This window comes from Rhinoderma darwinii, chromosome 12 (assembly GCF_050947455.1).
Source record: "Rhinoderma darwinii isolate aRhiDar2 chromosome 12, aRhiDar2.hap1, whole genome shotgun sequence".
Classification (NCBI taxonomy): domain Eukaryota; kingdom Metazoa; phylum Chordata; class Amphibia; order Anura; family Rhinodermatidae; genus Rhinoderma; species Rhinoderma darwinii.
Genome location: NC_134698.1, coordinates 33,202,754 through 33,221,847, shown reverse-complemented (window position 1 = coordinate 33,221,847; position 19,094 = coordinate 33,202,754). Strand labels below are relative to the sequence as shown.

The following is a 19,094-nucleotide window of genomic DNA, read 5'->3' as shown; positions in this document are numbered from 1 at the left end:
CCCGTAATGACGGGTGGCTACATGTGTGCACCCGTCATTACGGCAGCGTTGCTAAGCGATGTCAGTAAATAGTCACTGTCAAGGGAGCTGAAAGAGTTAATTGATCGGCAGTAACTCTTTCAGCACCCTGGACAGTGACTACCGATCAGAATAAAGAGCAACCTGTAAAAAATAAAAATAAAAGACGTTCATACTTACCGAGAACTTCCTGCTTCCTCCAGTCCGGTCTCCCGGCCGTTGCCTTGGTGACGCGTCCCTCTCGACATCCGGCCCGACGTCCTGGCGGTCCCTGGATGACGTTTCACCCATGTGACCGCTGCAGCCAATCACAGGTCAATCACAGGCTGCAGCGGTCACATGGACTGCCGCGGCATCCAGGGATGTCGGGCTGGATGTGAAGAGAGGGACGCGTCACCAAGACAACGGCCGGGTAAGTATGAATTTCTTTAACTTTTATTACTGAAAGGGCTGTCCCTTCTCTCTATCCTGCACTGATGAGAGAAGGGGCTGCCGATTAGTGCAGTTCTATTTTGCCGCCAAAAACGTGCCCGTAAATACGGGTGGAATACGGGTGACACCGGACCCATATTTACGGGCACGGGTCCGTAAATACTGGTGCAAAACGGGTCGAATACATGTGACACCGGACCCGTATTTACGGGTGGGAAAAAATACGGTCGTGTGCATGAGGCCTTAGATTGAGGCCTTGTGTCAATGACTGGAATTTTATCATCATCTTGAATTCCCATATTTTTCTTTCTCTGTTGTTTTTAAAATGACCCTTCAGAATGAGTACCTTTAAATCTGCCAAACTGTGATCAGGTCCAGAGAAATGTTTTCCCACGGGTATCTCCACCTCCTGTTTTATTGTATGTCTGTGAAGATTCATCCTGGTTTGTAGTTTTTGTATTGTTTCTCCAATGTAGATTCCTTTATTGATGCACCTTGTACACAGGATCATGTACACTACATTGGAGGATGTACAGGAGAACGTGCCAGTGATTTTATAGTCCTGCTGCGTGTTTGGTATCTGGATGGTGTTAGATGACAAGATGTTGGTACAGGTCTTGCATTTTCTACTGTTGCAAGGAAAAGTGCCAGTCTCTGATGGTGGTGAGAGGGACTTCTGACCAGGAGATTCCTTAGGTTTGGTGGCTGTTTGTAGGCAAGGAGTGGTAAATCTGGGAATATTTCCTTCAGTTTATTGTCTTTGTTAAATATAGGTTGGAGATCAGCAGCAATTTTCCTCAAGATGTTCATTTGGGGGTTGTATATGACCACTAGGGGCACCCTGCTGTTGTCTTCCTTCTTTTTGTACTCCAGAAGATTGCTCCTTGGAATTCTTGTTTCAAAAGGCAATTTTTTCAGGGACCAGTTCAGTTGTGAAGTGGCTTTGAGGGCCTTATATATTAGAAACCCCTATAAAACACCCCATTTTAAAAACTGCACACCTGAAAGTATTCAAAACCGCATTCAGAAATTATTTTAACCCTTTAGGCATTTCACAGGAAATAAAGCAAAGTAGAGGTGAAATTTACAAATTTCTATTTATTTTTTTTTTTACGAAATTCATTTGTAATAGTTTTTTTTGTAACACAGAAGGTTTTACCAGAGAAATGCAACTCCATATTTATTGCCCAGATTCTGCAATTTTTAGAAATATCCCACATGTGGCCCTAGTGCGGTAATGGACTGAAATACCGGCCTCAGAAGCAAAGGAGCACCTAGTGGATTTTGGGGCCTCTATTTTTTCTTAGAATATATTTTAGGCACCATGTCAGGTTTGAAGAGGTCTTGTGGTGCCAAAACAGTGGAAACCCCCCAAAAGTGAGCCCATTTTGGAAACTACACCCCTCAAGGAATTTTTCAAGAGGTATAGTTAGCATTTTTAGCCCACAGGTTTTTTGCTAAATTTATTGGAACTGGTCTGTGAAAATGAAAATCTACTTTTTTTTTTTCTGAAAAAACATACGGTGTTTTAGTTTTTACAAGGAATAAAGGAGAAAAAGCACCCCAACATTTGGAAAGCAATGTCTCCCGATTACGGCAATTCCCCATATCTGGTAATAAACTGCTGTTTGGACCCACGGCAGGGCTCAGAAGGGAACGAGGGCCATTTGGATTTTGGAGCGCAGATTTTGCTGGAATGGTTTTCGGTGACATGTCGTGTTTGCAAAGCCCTGGAGGGACCATAACAGTGGAAACTCCCCAAAAGTGACCCCATTTTGGAAACTACACCCCTCAAGGAATTTTTCTAGGGGTATAGTTAGCATTTTGACCCTACGCGGTTAATGCTAAATTTATGGGAATTATGCCGTGAAATTGAAAATCGGAATTTTTTTTTTCTAATAAAATGTGGTTTTAACTCAGATTTTTTTCATTTTTACAACAGATAAAGGAGAAAAAACACCCCAATATTTGTAAAGCAAACTCTTCTGACCACAGCAATACCCCATATGTGGTAATAAACTGCTGTTTGGACACATGGCGGAAGTTAGAATGGACGGAGCGCCATTTGACTTTTGGAGCTCAAGTTTTGCTGGAATGGTTTGCGGCCCCATGTCACATTTGCAAAGCCACTGAGGGGCCAAAATAGTGCAAACCTGGCAAAAGTGACACCATTTGGGAAACTATACCCCTCGTGGAATTTTTATCTAGCGGTATAGTGAGCATTTTGACCCCACAGTTTTTTTTGCTGAATTGGGATTCTGCAGTGAAAATGAAAATCTACATTCTTTCCACTAAAATGTTGAATTGTTTTCATTTTCACAAGGAATAAAGGAGAAAAAGAGCCCCAACAATTGTAAAGCAATTTCTCCCGAGTACAGCAATACCCCATATGTGGTTATAAACTGCTTCTTGGATACACCGCAGGGCTTAGAATGGCAGGAGTGCTACTTGGCGTGTAGATTTTGGTTGATTGTTTTTTGAGCGCTATGTTGCATTTGCAGAGTCCCTGAGGTACCCGTACAGTAGAAACCCCTGAGAAGTCACTCCATTTTGGAAACTTTACCCCTCAAGGTAATCATCTAGTGGTGTACTGAGCATTTTGATCCCACAGGTATTTCATAGATTGTATTAGAATGAGGCAGTGAAAATGAAAAATTATTTTTTTCCCCAAAAATATATAGTTTTGCACCCAATTTTTTTTTTTCCCACAAGGGCTAATAGGAGAGAACACCTAATTTGTTACCCAATTTCTCCCGAGTACGGCAATACTCCATGTGTGGCCCTAAACTGCTGTTTGGGCACATGGCAGAGCTCAAAATGGAAGGAGTGCCATGTGGCTTTTGGAGCACAGATTTTGCTGGGCGCCATGTCGAATTTGCAGAGCTCCCTTAGGTACCAGAGTAGTGTGTAAAACCATGAGAAGTGACCACATTTTGTAAACTACACACCTCAAGGCATTTATCATTTGCCTGGACATATGACAGGGCTTAGGAGTGAAAGGCGCATGTGAGACCTATTTTGGTGATTTTCGCAGCATTAGCCCACAATGGCTGGGCTCTGGGGTCAAATAGTAAAACAAACCCCCAAGTAGTGACCCATATTTTGTAAACTGCACCCCTCAAGGCATTTTGACCACACAGGTTTTTTTTTTTCTATTAGAAATGAATTCTCAGTGGATGGTCCAAAGTGAAAATTGCAAATTTCCACAGGTATGCGCCATTTTAGTGCACAACAGTTGACGGCACAGTTCTGTCACCTTGTCCTTTGACAGGATGACAGTTTTTAGCCAGGACGCACCGATACGTCCCTGTGGCTTAAAGCAGGACGTACCGGTGCGTCCTCGTGCGCTAAGGGGTTAATTTACAGTTTACGGTCTGGTATAAATAACTTTATTCAGCGGATCGTTACGATTGCAACGATACCAAATTTATATAGTTTTCTTACGTTTTACCCTCTAAAAAAACGTTTTTCCCAAAATATTTGTCTCCATATTTGAAGAGCTGTAACCTTTTTTTTTTTTTATTTTTTTTTTTTTCCCACCGATGCAGCTTGTGGTGTTATAGGCAATTTTAAGTGTAGGTTATTAAGTGGTCAGTTCATAACCCCTTCTGACACTGAAGATTCCTCTGTTTTACCTAAGAAATGCATATCTTTGGCCATCAAATGATGTCCACCGTCAGGCAAATGTGTAATTGGCCCTTTCCAAGCCAAGGTGCGAGATGTTTTGATTAAGAATTTGTCACTAGGGCCTGTATCTAGCATCCGATAACATTCTCACCCAGGGTTAGAAGTAATTGCCTACACATCCTGACCAAACATCTAAAGCTATGCAAATGGATACCTGTGCTGTGTCTGCTATGTGGACCAGGTGAAACGTGACAATGGCCTACGCTTAAAGAAAATATGATGCATCAAGGCAAACCCCATCATAATTGATATTTGTAGTGACCCACATAGCTAGTTATGATCAGGGGAAATAGCCCTCCTATATATGTCAAATTCACATCCCTACACCCAGAGGAACTACCTGCAATTGGCTACTGGCTAAAAACATGAGCCCGTTACAGTGGTGTTTGATATGCCCTGGTTGGTAAATGTCTGCACAGATGAATGCAGGTAATATTATATTTCTATGGGATAACTGCAAGGACACATGACCACTTTTATGTTTCTCTATAGAAATACAACTGTGTAATGGGAGGAGTATGCTTCATTATCATATGAACAGCCTCCTCTCAGTGACATCACCAGCCAGTGGACTGGGGAAAAAAATGGGTTTAAAATGCCAGGAGAAGAGCGGGTCCGTGTCAGTTGTTGGGGATCCATATCTCGGTTGGAGTGACTGCCCATATTTTCAGCTGTCCCCACAGCCAGGATATCTCCGCTGTACATCAGTAAGGTTTTGTTCTGTTTCTTTTATTTTTATAAACTGAATGCATTGTAACTATGTGTATTTTTCATCTTTTAATCTGACACCTATTTTTTGTACTGCACTATTGTGTATTAAATTCGAAATATTTATAAGTCTCTTCCTTGTAGTCTTACAGAACTTAATCTTCCGAAGGTGAAGGACGTTACCTGTGTTTTATGTTCCATTTAGATAACCTGTGTTGTTGTAACTGGTGGTAAGGGAATATAGAGACGTAGGCCCCTATTGCCTAGATAAGTATAGGTGGTGTAGCACACTGTGGTATAAAATGACTGGGGTATTGGAAACTACGGGAGTAATTTAGCATAATCCAGTAATCTAGAGTAGGTGGGCGAGGTAAATTAATAAACTCAGTAGTGTAGTTCACCCCTTGTGACGTGACCTGCGATCGTCACACAGCTGTATGAGGGTTTTGGGTGTTTTTTTTGCGGTAAGACTTCATATTTATCAGTACCATTTTGGAGTACATGCGACTTTTTGATCACTTAACACATTTTTTTTTTTTTTTTTAAGGCAGGCTGCACAGAAAACTGCAATTCTGGCATTGTTTTTTTATTTTTTTTCTACAGCATTCGCCGAACCGGTTAAATAACATAGCTTTAGAGCTGGGGTCGTTATGGATGCATTGATACCAAATATGTGTAACTTTTTGTGTTTTTTTTTTTGTTTTTTTTTCTCAAAGCATTTTGTAAGGGCGAAAAGTGTTCTGTTTTTTTTTTTTTTTTTTTTACATTTTCTTTTCTTTGGGGACCTAACTATGTGATCGTTTGATCGCTTTTATAATACACTGCAACACTTCTGTACTGCAGTGTACTATTGCCTGTCAATGTCTGTGCCTGTCAGTTTTACACCAACTAATGGCAGACCTGGTGGCCTTTGTTAGGCCCCCGTCTGCCTTAGAAACCACTGGCACCCAGCGATTGCATGTGGGGTTAGAGAGGGAGCCCCCTACTGCCTCCCCCCCCTCCAAAAGCACTTAGATGCGTTGCTTGCTATTGAGCGCCGCATCGTAGACGTTAAATGGGCAGGTTTCGATTTGCCCGCTTGAGCTGCGCTGCTCCAAGCCCTCAGCTACCGGAGGTAGCAGGGAGCATGGAGTTTTAACTCCTCACGGCGCAGCTTATTTATTCTGATGCAGCGCTGTGAAAAGGGGTATGCATCCGAATAAAGCCCGTTAGTGGCCGCCGTGAAATGTTGTGTTGGTGGTCCCTAACGGATTACGTTAATTAGTTTTTTTAATACTTTGCATTTACTCCTCAGAAATTGTTCTTTCATCTCCAATGAGTCCTACAATGAAGTTTCTTTAGTCTGGCGCCTTGTTCCAGATACCAGAGTGGCCGTATGCAGGATTACTGGGTCACAATGTTGCTGTTCTCTACAGTTTTCATGTCCGTTAAAATTGGAATATTATTTAACCTAAAATGTTCATGAATTCCACTTTGCAGAATACAATTCAAGAGATGTCTGAGCAACAAGAGTCGTTGAAGAAGGAGCTTAAAGAACTACAGGGGCGTCTAGAAAAAAATATGATTCTACAGAGCAGAAACATTGACCCAGGTAATGTAAGGAAATTCTGTGTTCTTGTTAAATCACAGGAATTTCAAGGGGTATTCTGGAGATACTTTTTATAGCCATATGTTTGATGGGGGTGGGGTCAAAATGTTATGAACCAGTGTATTGTGTCCCCATTGCTCACTAGCAACTTGTGGTAGAGGGGAGAAGCATGCTTGCAGCACTCATTTATATTATAGAAGGGTTTACCGAAACAGTCAAACCAGCATACTCCCATCCTATAGATATGCCATTAATATCTTCAGAATTCCCCTTTGAAGTTATAGATAGAAAAAATCAATACGTTCTGCACGAAGACTGGTTTCAGATTGGTCATCGACAATGCATTCTTTGTTGCAGGATCGATTTCCCCTAGATTATGGCCATGGGGCAGTCAGAAGAATATAATTTAGGGTGCACGCATTATGACCCTGAATTTTAAGACAACAGGCCTCGTCCAGCAAAATTGTCTAAGAGAAAAACTGGCCTTGTTGCTTGCAGCAACCAATCACAGTGCAGGTTATTCTGTTAGACATTTTTTGAGAAGACCTAAATATACATTGTATGTTTATTTTTATTTTTTTAAAGAATATATTTCATATATCCAAGTAATTGTAACCAACTCTTGGGGTATGTTCACACGGCTTATTTTTGGGCCGCACCCTCGGAAGCAGAAAAATCGGAAGCAGAACGCTTTCAAACATCTGCCCATTGATTTCAATGGGAAAAACGGCGTTCTGTTCCGACGGGCCGTTATTTACAGCGCAAAAAAAAGGGAATGTCACTTCTTGAGACTTTTTTATTTTTTTTTGGAGCCGTTTTGCATTGACTCTATAGAAAAACCGCTCCAAAAAACTGCTGTAAAAAACTCAGCGAAAAAAAACGCGAGTGGCTTAACCTCTTAAAGGGAATGTGTTGCCAGAAAAACATGTTTTTTTTTTAAAAAATTAAACATTTAGTGTGTGGGTGATTAAACATTGTTCAAATTTTTTTTATTTTTTTGCACGAGTCCAGGAAATATTATAAATTATTTCTAATTTATAATACTACCCATTTTTGGTCACTAGATGGAGCTGTTCCCAAAATTGCAGCATTGCAACATTGGGTTAAAAGCCCTCGCTCTAGTGAGCTCTCAGCATCCCCCCCTCCTTTATCCTGGCTAGTGCCGGGATAAACGAGGGGTTTGAACGATGTAACCTCCTACACTGTGTGTCGCCATTTTTTGAGCTAACCCACAGTGTAGTAGGTTTACATACAGTAGTAAACACACACAAACACGAACATACATTGAAATCTCTTACCTGCTCCTGCCGCCGCGGCTCCCTCCGGCCCGTCCGCTCCGTTTGCTGCCGCTGGTGCAAGTGCACAAATCCGGAAGCCGCGACCGGAAGTAGTAATATTACTGTCCGGCCGCGACTTCCGGTCCACAGGAAAATGGCGCCGGACGGCGCCAATTTCGAATAGGACTGTGTGGGAGCGGCGCATGCGCAGTTCCCACACAGATGCCGAACACTGCAGTCAATGGGACGGGAGCCGTTCGCAGTCCCTATGGGACTGTGGCTGCCGTATTCCATGTCTGTATGTGTCGTTAATCGACACACACAGAAATGGAACAAAAAATGGCAGCCCCCATAGGGCAGAAAAAGTGTAAAAATAAGAAAAAGTAAAACACAAACACACAAATGAATATAAACGTTTTTAATAAAGCACTAACATCTTTAACATATAAAAAAATAATTTGTGATGACACTGTTCCTTTTAAGGACGCAGCCTAGTTTTGGCCTTAAGGCTCAGAGCCCATTTTTCAAATCTGACATATTTCACTTGATGTGGTAATAACGTCGGAATGCTTAAACCTGGCCAAGCGATTCTGAGATTATTTTCTCGTGACACATTGGGCTTCATGTTCGTGGTAGCATTTGGTCGATTATATTCAGTGTTGGTGAAAAATTGCAAAATTTAGAGAAAATGTTGAAAAAATAGAATTTTTCAGAATTTAAATGTAACGGTTTGTAAAACAGACGGTTATACCACCCAAAATAGTTACTAGTTCACTTTTCCCATATGTTTACTTTTAGATTGGCATCGTTTTTTGAACATTCTTTTTTTTTTTATTTTTTTTAAAATATATTTTTATTCAAAGTCAGAACAGTTAGGCCCCATGCACACGAGTGTTTTTGCGGCCGCAATTCCCCCGAAAATCCACTGGAGAATTGCGGCCCCATTCTTTTCTATGGGGCCATGCACACGACCGTAGTTTTTACGGTCCGTGCATGGCCCGGGAACCCGCACCGCAGAAAGAACGGGCATGTCCTATTACGGACATCTTCTGCGGTCCGGGCTCATTGAAAACAATGACGGCGGCCATGTGCATGTCGTACGATTTGCGGGCCGCCCGCGACTGACAGTCCGCAGCCGCCCTACCTGAAAATCACGGCCGTGCACACGGCTACGGTCGTGTGCATGAGCCCTTACAGGTATAAAGTGTGTGTCAGACATACAATAATAAGTACATCATATAAAAATGTGTTCTAACTCCAAAATAATTTTTTCATTTTACTTAAGTTACAAGGCAAAACAAAGCCGAACATCCCCTTCCCTCCCCCCAATTCTCCATCTCGGTGAGCAGTTTCTTAACTAGCCAGTAGCATGCCTAGCGTGCCCTGGATACTCTGTGAACTATACCATGATGTATGTCGAAATGTGCGCATGAACACCCCTATCTCCGCTGTGGAATAATGTTTTTCAATAAATATACACCAAGTTTTAAAAAATTGTTCTGTAGACCTTTCTTTGTCTTTCTAGGTCCGTTTTATCATATCCCAATAAAGTTTTAAGAGTAGTCACAACCTCCGCAATTTCCGGGACCGATGCCTGTAACCAGTGACGCAAGATGCACTTCTTGACAATAATGCCATATGGATTCCTTTCTGGGCTATTAGAGGTGGTCCCCCCCCATCTGGATCCAATCCAAGGGGATATAGTGCACCTCTCTTCCCCCCCCCCCCCCCCCCCCCCCCCCCCCGATGTCTTTAATAAATTGTAGAGCAAGGTTCCAAAACACCCGAATTTGTGGGCATAACCACATCCCGTGAAGTAGATTAGCTTTGTGTAGGTCACATTTAGGACACCTACGCAGATAGTGTGCTGGAGCGTCCCTATAGGATAAATTAAAGGCATATGTCGCTCTGTGCGTAAGCCGGAAGTGCATCTCACGCCACTTCTCATTTACCATGACCTTCCTCACCCTCTCCCACCCTTCCCGAATTTTGCTTGAGAGTTCTGGATCCTCCAGCTCCACTTCCCAGGTCCGAAAGCAGGAGGTGCTAAGAGTCTAGGTGGACATTCCGAAGCTTACCATATAAACTTGCAAAACTTCTACCCATAACGCCCTGCGGCACCTTCCCATCAAATGCTCCCCGCATCTCCACTACATCAATATTGCGGATTTTGGTTTTACATAACTCTGTTACTTGAGCATATTGCAGATACTGATTATCCCTCAAATTATACTTACTAGAGAACTCCTGCCACATAAACTATCTTCCCTCTTCAACATTCATGAGTTGGCCCAGGACATTGATCCCCTCAGATCTCCACTGCGAAAGTAATTTATTCTGGCTCCCCTGTGGGAACATGGGGTTATCCCATAATGGGCAGAATTTAGAAAGACCATACGGAAGGCCAAAAAGCTTCCGCACCGCCTTCCAGGCGCCTATTGTATCCCTTAGCAACAGACTTGACTTAAAGGGAATGTGTTGCCAGCAAAATATTGTTTTTTTTTTAAATTAAACATTTAGTGTGTAGGTGATTAAACATTGTTCACATTTTTTTTATTTTTTTCACGAGTCAGGAAATATTATAAATTAGATTCTAATTTATAATATTTCCCATTGCTGGTCACTAGATGGAGCTATTCCCAAAATTGCAGCATTGCATGTGGTAAAGCAACCACATTGCTTTTTGCTGCAAAATTGGGAAAAAAGCACTCGCTCTAGTGAGCTCTGAGAATCCCCCCCTCCTTTATCCTGGCTAGTGCCGGGATAAACGAGGGGATTGAACGGTCTAACCTCCTACACTGTGTGTCGCCATTTTTTGAGCTAACACACTGTGTGTGTTTACTACTGTATGTAAACCTACTACACTAACACGAACATACATAGAAATCTCTTACCTGCTCCTGCCGCCGCGACCGGAAGTAGTAATCTTACTGTCCGGCCGCGACTTCCGGTCCACAGGAAAATGGCGCCGGACGACGCGTATTTCAAATTGGACTGTGTGGGAGCGGCGCATGCGCAGTTCCCACACAGACGGCGTACACAGAAGTGGATGGGACGGGCCCCGTTCGCAGTCCCTATGGGACTGTGGCTGCCGTATTCCATGTCTGTATGTGTCGTTAATCGACACATACAGAAATGGAAAAAAAAATGGCAGCCCCCATAGGGAAGAAAAAGTGAAAAAATAGAGAAAAGTAACACACAAACACACAAATAAAAACGTTTTTAATAAAACACTAACATTAAACTGACATGACATTTTTTTTTGTGGTGACACTGTTCCTTTAACATTATTAGGCAGCTGAGCATAGGGCAGGTGTAACAGTGCCGTCAACAAATCCGATCCAGCCCAAGCCTGTTCCAGCTGAACATTGGAGTACAAATTAGTGTTATGCAGCCAATCACCTATGTGCCTACATATGGCCGCTAAATTGTAATATCGAATAAGTGGTAACTGTATGCCACCATCAACTTTGGGCAGTGCCAATTTTTTATATGCAATCCTAGTTCTTTTCTTCTGCCACAAGAATTGTAGAAATGCTGTCTGTCATTTTTGGCTATCTAGGTGCTTGATCAATATGGGTATGGTTTGCATTGGATATAGCAGACGAGCAAAGCTTATCATTTTTAAAAGAGCAGCTCTCCCAAACAATGACAACGGCAGTGTCGCCCATCGATTTAGTTCCTTATGAATTTTTTCAAACAAGGGTGAATAATTTAGTTTATAGAGGGAAGAGGGAAATTTGCCTATTTTAATCCCCAGGTATGTGATATAAGATCTGGCTATTTCCACCGTACCCTGTAAGGGTGGTCTTGCCCCTGATTCCTTCAAGTAAAGTAATTGACTCTTTTGCGCATTGACTTTATAGCCTGAGAATGATCCAAAGTACCGTAGCTTCTCCAACACCCCCCCCCCCCCCCAATCATCCCCAGGCGATCTCAGAAATAGCAAAAGATCATCAGCAAAGCATGTCAGTTTAATCTCCTGACTACCAACCATTATCCCTTCAAAATCACTGGAGGACAAAAGATGTCTCGCCAGCGGTTCCAAAGCGAAGTCGAACAGCAATGGAGACGGGGCAGCCCTGTCTTGTTCCCTTCTGTAAATGGATCGGTGCTGAAAGAAAACCTGTGGTGAACACCCTAGCTAGAGGTTCTGAATATGACGCTTCCAGGTAATTCCTAAACAAGCCCTGTATCCCAAATCTGTCTAGAACTGTCCCCAGCCAATCCCAGTGAACATTATCAAAGGCCTTTTCGGCGTCTAATGTTAAAAGTGCTGGCGAATCGTATCCCTCCATGTTAGTAGTCTTTATTGCATCTTGTACCTCCAGAACCGTGCGTATATTTTTGACCGCCGATCTCCCTTTAACAAAACCCACCTGGTGTGACCCAATCAGATCCGGGAGAAACGGGGCCAACCTGTCGGCCAATATCTTCGACAATATTTTAACATCCTGATTTATCAAAGAGATTGGGCGATAGGAGCCCGGGTTAGTCGGATCTTTCCCTTCCTTGTACAATACCTTGATAGTAGCTACATTGCCCGATTTCAGGAATTCCTTATTTAAAAGCATATGATTATACGCCGGCGATAAAATGGGTGTGACCTCCTCCCTCATAAGCTTGTAAAAGTCACTAGAAAACCTGTCTGGTCCTAGCGCTTTATTATTCATCAATGATTTAATGGTTGATACTATCTCTTGTTTCGTGATCAAAGCATTTAACGATTCTCTATCAGAGTCCGAGAGAGATGGTATCGTTAAAGAGTCCAGAAACGCCCTTCCCTCAGTCCTCCCCGAAGTATCCTGTGCATATAGCGCAGTGTAGTAATCTCCCAGTATATCATTGACGATCTTTGGATCTTTCTGTATTTCCCTGTTTCCATCTCTCAACCCCCCTATGTGAGTCGGGCGAAATTGCCCTTTCGCCATTTTGGCCAACAGGGATCCTGTTTTATTACCATACCTAAAGAAATGCGCAGTTGTTTGCTCTCTGGAACCTTTCCTTTCTATCTAGCCACATTTCAAACTCTGCCTTAGCAGTAAGCCAGTCATCCCTAAGCGCTAATGTGGGATTTGCCGAGTACGCTGTATATTTCATGCAAAGATTTCTACTAGACTCGTTATAAAGCTTGTTGGTTTTTCGTTTAAGCGACGCCACAAAAGAGATCCTCCCCCTCAGCACTGCCTTGGCTGTGTCCCAAAACAAGTGGCTGTCCTCCTTATGGGCTTGATTTTCCTGACTATATTCCAATAACCAGCCCTTCAAACATGCCTGAAAGGATTCATCAGTTGCCAAGAAAGAAGGACATTTCCACAAGATATCCGATCCCCGTTTAAATGTATCTGCCAAGATCAGAGAAACCGGTGAATGGTCTGAAATCACCAAGTCCTCTATTCGAGCACTAAGGATCCTAGGGAGGAGCACCGGAGAAGCCACAAAGTAGTCAATACGCGACCATGCGGTATGCGCATGGGAAAAGTGAGTGAATTCTCTACCTAATGGGAATTGTGTTCTCCATACATCTACCATGCCTGTGGAGGCCAGTAATGGGGCCAAGACTTTATCGTGCGTTCTTTCAACCAGTACCCTACCATCTCCCCTTCGCCTGTCCTCCGTTGTGCATAAAAACGAGCTAAGGTCCCCTCCCAAAAGAATCTGAGGTTCTTTATGCGCTAAAAGTTTACCTTCCAGGAATTTAAAGAAGACCCGATTGTCATTCGGTGCATATATACAGTACAAGCACATTCTCCCCATTGCGCCATCTAAGATCACATGTAAATATCTGCCCCCTCCATCCTGCTCAGAAGTAACCACAGAACAATCAATTCTTTTGTGTATGAGGAGTAAGACGCCCGCCTTGCCATTGACTGCTGGAGAACCCACTACTGTGCCCACCCATAGCTTGCGCATTCTCTGGTAATCTTGTTCCAGCAGATGGGTTTCCTGCAAAATTGCTATATCCGCTTTCAACTTTTTCAGGTGGCGAAGGACCATCATGCGCTTATGTGGGGACTGCAGTCCCTTCACATTCCATGTTATTACTTTAGGCATCTCACAGCAATGGCAAAGCAAACCTCATCCACCGAGACAGTTTCTCCCCCTCCCTAAACATAAAACAAGATTGAAACCCCAACAACAGATCATTACTAGTTTCAGACTTCTCTTTTTTTGCACATTTTAGCGTGGAATATCTGCACATTCCACCACTAGAAACCCCTTGGTATACCATGAACCCCCTGTATATCAGGAAAGTATCGACAAAACCGTACACTCCCACCCGACTCCATGCAGAAATTCCCTCAAGCCTCACTTCAGCTGCGCAATCCCCTACCAATAAGATCAGTAAGCATCATCCTCCGATGCACCGATAAGTATAACAATTGTGCCTCAAACATTGTGGAACTTAAAATAACATGAGTCTCCTTCCATCACCATCTGGACATCTCTCGTCAGTCCGGAGAAGAAGAGGTAAGACCCCTCCTGGTACTCCTGTTTCTGGAACGTCCCCTGCGAGGCAATCCATCTCTGTATGTCTGGCGATTCCCATTGTTGTCTTGGGACAAGCTTTCCACAAATTTAGCCGCCTCCCCTGGAGATGAAAACTATTCCACACCACCACCGGGTTGGAAGATCTTAAGAATGGCGGGAAACATCAAAGAGAACCAAATGCGTTTCTGGACCAGTAGAGCGCACACCGTGCTGAAGGCACGCCGCTTGCGTGTAACATCTGCCGAGTAATCTCAGAACCTTAAGATTCTGTTGCCTCGCACTCTCACTTGTGCCGAGGACCTTCAATAGGCCTGTAACACGTTTGTTTTATCCACATAGTCCAGGTACTTCACAATAACTCGTCGCGGTCTTGCTGGAGCGCCATCTTGGGTAACACTTCGCATTGGTCCCACTCTATGAGCTCTCTCCGCTCTCAGCGGGGCAGGCAAGCCCAGCGCCTGAGGCAATTCCACAGCACACAACTTTAGCAGCTGGCCTGCTGGTATAGATTCTGGGAGCCCAATGATGCGTAAATTGCTCCTTCTCGAGCGATTCTCCAGGTCATCAACTTTATCTACCAGCTGGAGATTGGAAGCAGTCACCTTCACCTCCTCCTGTGTTCCCGCTAACTCATCCTCCGATAAACTGAGACGTTGCTCCAAATCAGTGATTCGTTCCGCCTGAGCTGAGACATCCGACTGTATTTGATGTAATTTCGACACCGTCGCCTCCAAAGAAGCTGTAATATCTGGGGCTATGAGTTTAGCTACTTCTATGGCCAAAGCTCGACATGAAATGTCCATATTGTGAAGCATAGTATCGGGCTCACCTTCTTCCATTGCTGGCTGCACCAGAGGAGGTTGTGATGTAGAGCGCGATCTCGTGCTCCTCGTGTTCCTGGCCGGCTCAGGCGCCATTTTTCCCCAGCGGCAGCATGTCGTCAGTCTGCAGGCCCTGTGAGTTTAATCCTGGGGTCCCGGTTTTCACCAGGAATCTCTCGATACGCCGGAGAGAAGCCTGTACGTCGGGTTGTCGGCCAATAGCCTCAAGTCGGGTATCAAAGCCTCGGGACCCCGTTTTTTTTGTCGGGTTAACGAAGCTCTCTTTACTCGCGTCTAATCATGTGCGCGCCGGAACCGGAAGTCCTTTGAACATTCTTTTATTTTTCTTGGACTTTACAAGTCTTAGAACATAAACAGCAATTTCTCATATTTTTAAGAAAATTTCAAAAGCCTTTTTTTTAAGATACCTGTTCAGTTCTGAAGTGGCTTTGAGGGGCCTATGTATTAGAAACTCCCATAAAACACCCCATTTTGAAAACTAGACCCCTGAAAGTATTCAAAACCGCTTTTAGAAAGGTTTTTTTTTAACCCTTCAGGCATTTCACAGGAATTAAAGCAAATTTCATTTTTCTTGCTGAATTTCAATTTTATTCCCAAAAGTTTTTTCTGTAACACAGAAGGTTTTACCAGAGAAACACTACTAAATATGTATTGTCCAGATTCTGCCGTTCTTATAAATGCCCCACATGTGTCTCTAGTGTGCTCGTGGACTAAAACACAAGCCCCAGAAGCAAAGAAGCACCTAGTACATTTTGAGGCCTCTTTTTTTTATTCGAATATATTTTAGGCAACATGCCAGGTTTGAAGAGGTGTTGAGGTGCCAAAACAGTAGGAATCCCCCATTAGTGACCCCATTTTGGAAACTACACCCCTCAAGGAATTCATGTATGGTTGTTCTCATTTTGACCGCACAGTTTTTTCACAGCACCTATTTGAATTGCGCTGTGAAATTAAAAAGTCATTTTTTCCAATAAGATGTCATTTGTGATCAAAATTTCTTATTTTCACAGGGAACAAAATACCCCATTTTGTTGCCCAATTTGTCCTGAGTTTTGCAATACCCCATTTGTGGTGATAAACTGCCGTTTGGGCCCATGGGAGGGCTCAGAAGGAAAGGACCACCATTTGGCCTACTGGGGATTTTCCTCATGCGAAGTCATGTATGCAGAAGCCCCTGAGGTACCAGTACAGTTGAAACCCGCAAGAAGTGACCCTGTTTTAAAAACGACACCCTTCATTTAGTGGTGTAGTGAGCAATTTGACCGGAGACCTACACCCCATAAACTGTAATGTGGGTTCTCACGGGTATGGCAATACCCTCAATGTGGCCTAGGCACACAGCAGGGCTCAGAAGGGAAAGATAAGGGGGATAAGATGTGCGGAGTGTATCGGGGTAAGTAAAACTGGGGTAAATTAAAAACCAAGGGATGTATGATACATTTTAAAACACTTTCATACAGAGCTCTGGTTTGTTGGGACACGTGTCACCTTGATATTTTGTGTCCTTCCTTATCCCCCTCTTATAGCAGACTTTGCACCTCTTTTGACTTTTCCCTTCTTGCCAGTTTGGGGAACTTCTCCTGGAAAGTTCTTGGTCCCTAAAGATTAGTTTCTTGATAACCACCTCTTGAAATTCCAGGAAAGTTCCCCTCTGGCATGTACATCGACGTAGCACGTACGCATTGTACAATGCCTTCTGTATGATGTGCACGGCCAGCTTCTTATACCACGCCGCATGGCGCTGTAGGGCTTCAGGACTTGATCTGACAAGTCCACCCCTCCCATGTACCTATTGTAGTCCAGGATGCAGTTTGGTTTGGGGGTCTGTGTACTGGTACCTCGTCCTGGTACATGGGTACTGGTGTGGCCATGTATTTTTGTCAATACAAGGACATCTCTCTTGTCTTGCACTTGACACACAATATGTTGCTGCTAGAATGTGCCCTGCTCTCGCCCCTTCTTGTTTGCCCAAGCAGTCTCTTAGGGAGGCCTCTCAGACTTCTTCTAGCAGTGCCGCATGCCGCAGAATTATCCAGGTAGAGGTGGTGACCCTGGTCCAGCAGTGGGTGCACCAAATCGCGCACAATTTTTGCATTAACTCCCAGTAAGGGGGGGGGGCGGCATTCTGGGGGCTGAATACTGGTGTCCTTCCCTTCATATATCCTAAATTTGTAGGTATACCCTGATGCTCTCTCGCACAGCTTATACATCTTCAGCCATACCTTGCCCTCTTACTCGGCAGGTACTGGCGGAATTTAACCCTCCCTTTAAAATGTCCCAAGGACTCGTCAATAGAAATACACTTCTCGGTGGTGTATGCTTGGGAAAACCGGCTACTGAAACGGTCTAATAGGGGTCTTCGTTTATATAAACGGTCAAAACTGGGGTCATCTCGGGGTGGGCGCTGCTCATTCAGTATAATGTAAGAAGCGAAGTATTGCCTAATTTTTTTTTATTTTTTTTGGGGGTTTCAGTTCTAAAGTCGCTTTGAGGGGCCTATATATTAGAAACCCCTATGAAACACCCCATTTTAGAAACTAGACCCCTCAAAGTATTCACAACAGCATTTAGAAAGTATGTTAACCCTTTAGGTGTTTCACAGGAATTTAGAGCAAAGTAGAGGTTTTACCAGAGAAACACAACTCGATACTTATTGCCCAGATTCTGCAGTTTTGAGAAATATCCCACATGTGGCCCTAGTGCGGTAATGGACTGAAGCACCGGCCTCCGAAGCAAAAGGAGCACCTAGAGGATTTTGAGGCCTCCTTTTTATTAGGCACCATGTCCGGTTTGAAGAGGTCTGGTGGTGCCAAAACAGGGGAAACCCCCAAAAAGTGACCCCATTTTGGAAACTAGACCCGTTGAGGAATTCATTGTAGTTTTCATGGGGTGCATGCGACTTTTTGATCAGTTTTTTTTCTTCTATTTTTAAGTGGCGTGGTGACAAAAAACAATAGTAGAATTGCTGTTTTTTAATTGTTTTTTTTGTTTGTTTTTTTTACAGCGTTCACCATGCGCTATATATGACATATTCACTTTATTCTGCGGGGCGATATGATTACAGCGATACCATATGTTTATCTTTTTTTTTGTCTTGACGTTTGCATAATAAAATCCTTTTTGTAAAAAATCATTTACTTTTTGTGTTACCTTATTCTAAGAGCCAGAACTTTTTTTTTCTTTTTCCATCAATAAAGCAGTGCGAGGACTTATTTTTTGCGTAACGAACTGTAGTTTCGATCAGGACCATTTTTAGGTACATGTGACTCTTTGATCTCTTTTTATTCAATTTTTTTGGGAGGTGAGGTGACCAAACAATTGTGATTCTGGTACGGTTTATTATTTTCTTTTACAGCGTTCACCACGTGGGATAAATAACGAAATAATTTTGTAGTTCAGGCCGAATACGGACGCGGCGATACCAATTATGTATCGTTTATTGGTTTATTTTTATTAATAAAGGACTGATCAGGGAAAAAGGGGGATTTTTATTTTCTTCTTTTTACACCTTCCTTTTAACTTTTTTCTTTTTTTTTTTTTACTTATTACTTTGTCCCACTAGGGGACTTGAGGGCAGGAGGCTATGATCGCTATTCTAATACACTGCACTACATGCGTAGTGCAGTGTATTAGAACTGTCAGCTACTCACTGACGGCAAGCATAGTGGGTCCTGACTTTGTCAGGACCCACTAGGCTTCCGTCGATGTCATAGCCGGACGCCATTGTTGGGTGTCTGGTTGCCATAGTCACCATCGCCGGCCGCTATCGTGTAGCAGGCTGGCGATTGTAGCTTAACCCCTAAAAAGCTGCGATCGCTATTGAACGCGGCTTTTAAGGGGATAATCAGCGGGGACACAGCGATCGGTCCCCGCTATAGGAGCTGCGGCAACTGCTGTACGAGACAGCAGCTGTCACAGCTCCTGTATGTGTCGGGAAGGCGGCCGACATGGCTTACTCCCGCGATGTAATATTCCGTCGCTGAGCACGAACGGGTCGGTTAGCGCAACGGAATATTACGTCGCTGAGCGTTAAGGGGTTAAACGTCTGAA

General features: G+C 43.5%; 1 protein-coding gene across 1 annotated transcript in view; it reads left to right on the top strand.

The window, feature by feature from the left end:
• The window catches only part of KNSTRN (kinetochore localized astrin (SPAG5) binding protein), a 57,203-nt gene that overhangs the window by 24,203 nt on the left and 13,906 nt on the right, over nucleotides 1-19,094 (top strand). Inside the window, exon 6 of the mRNA XM_075844840.1 lies at nucleotides 6,325-6,436. Within this exon, the coding sequence (XP_075700955.1) occupies nucleotides 6,325-6,436 (112 nt within the window). The remainder of the gene's footprint in view (nucleotides 1-6,324; nucleotides 6,437-19,094) is intronic.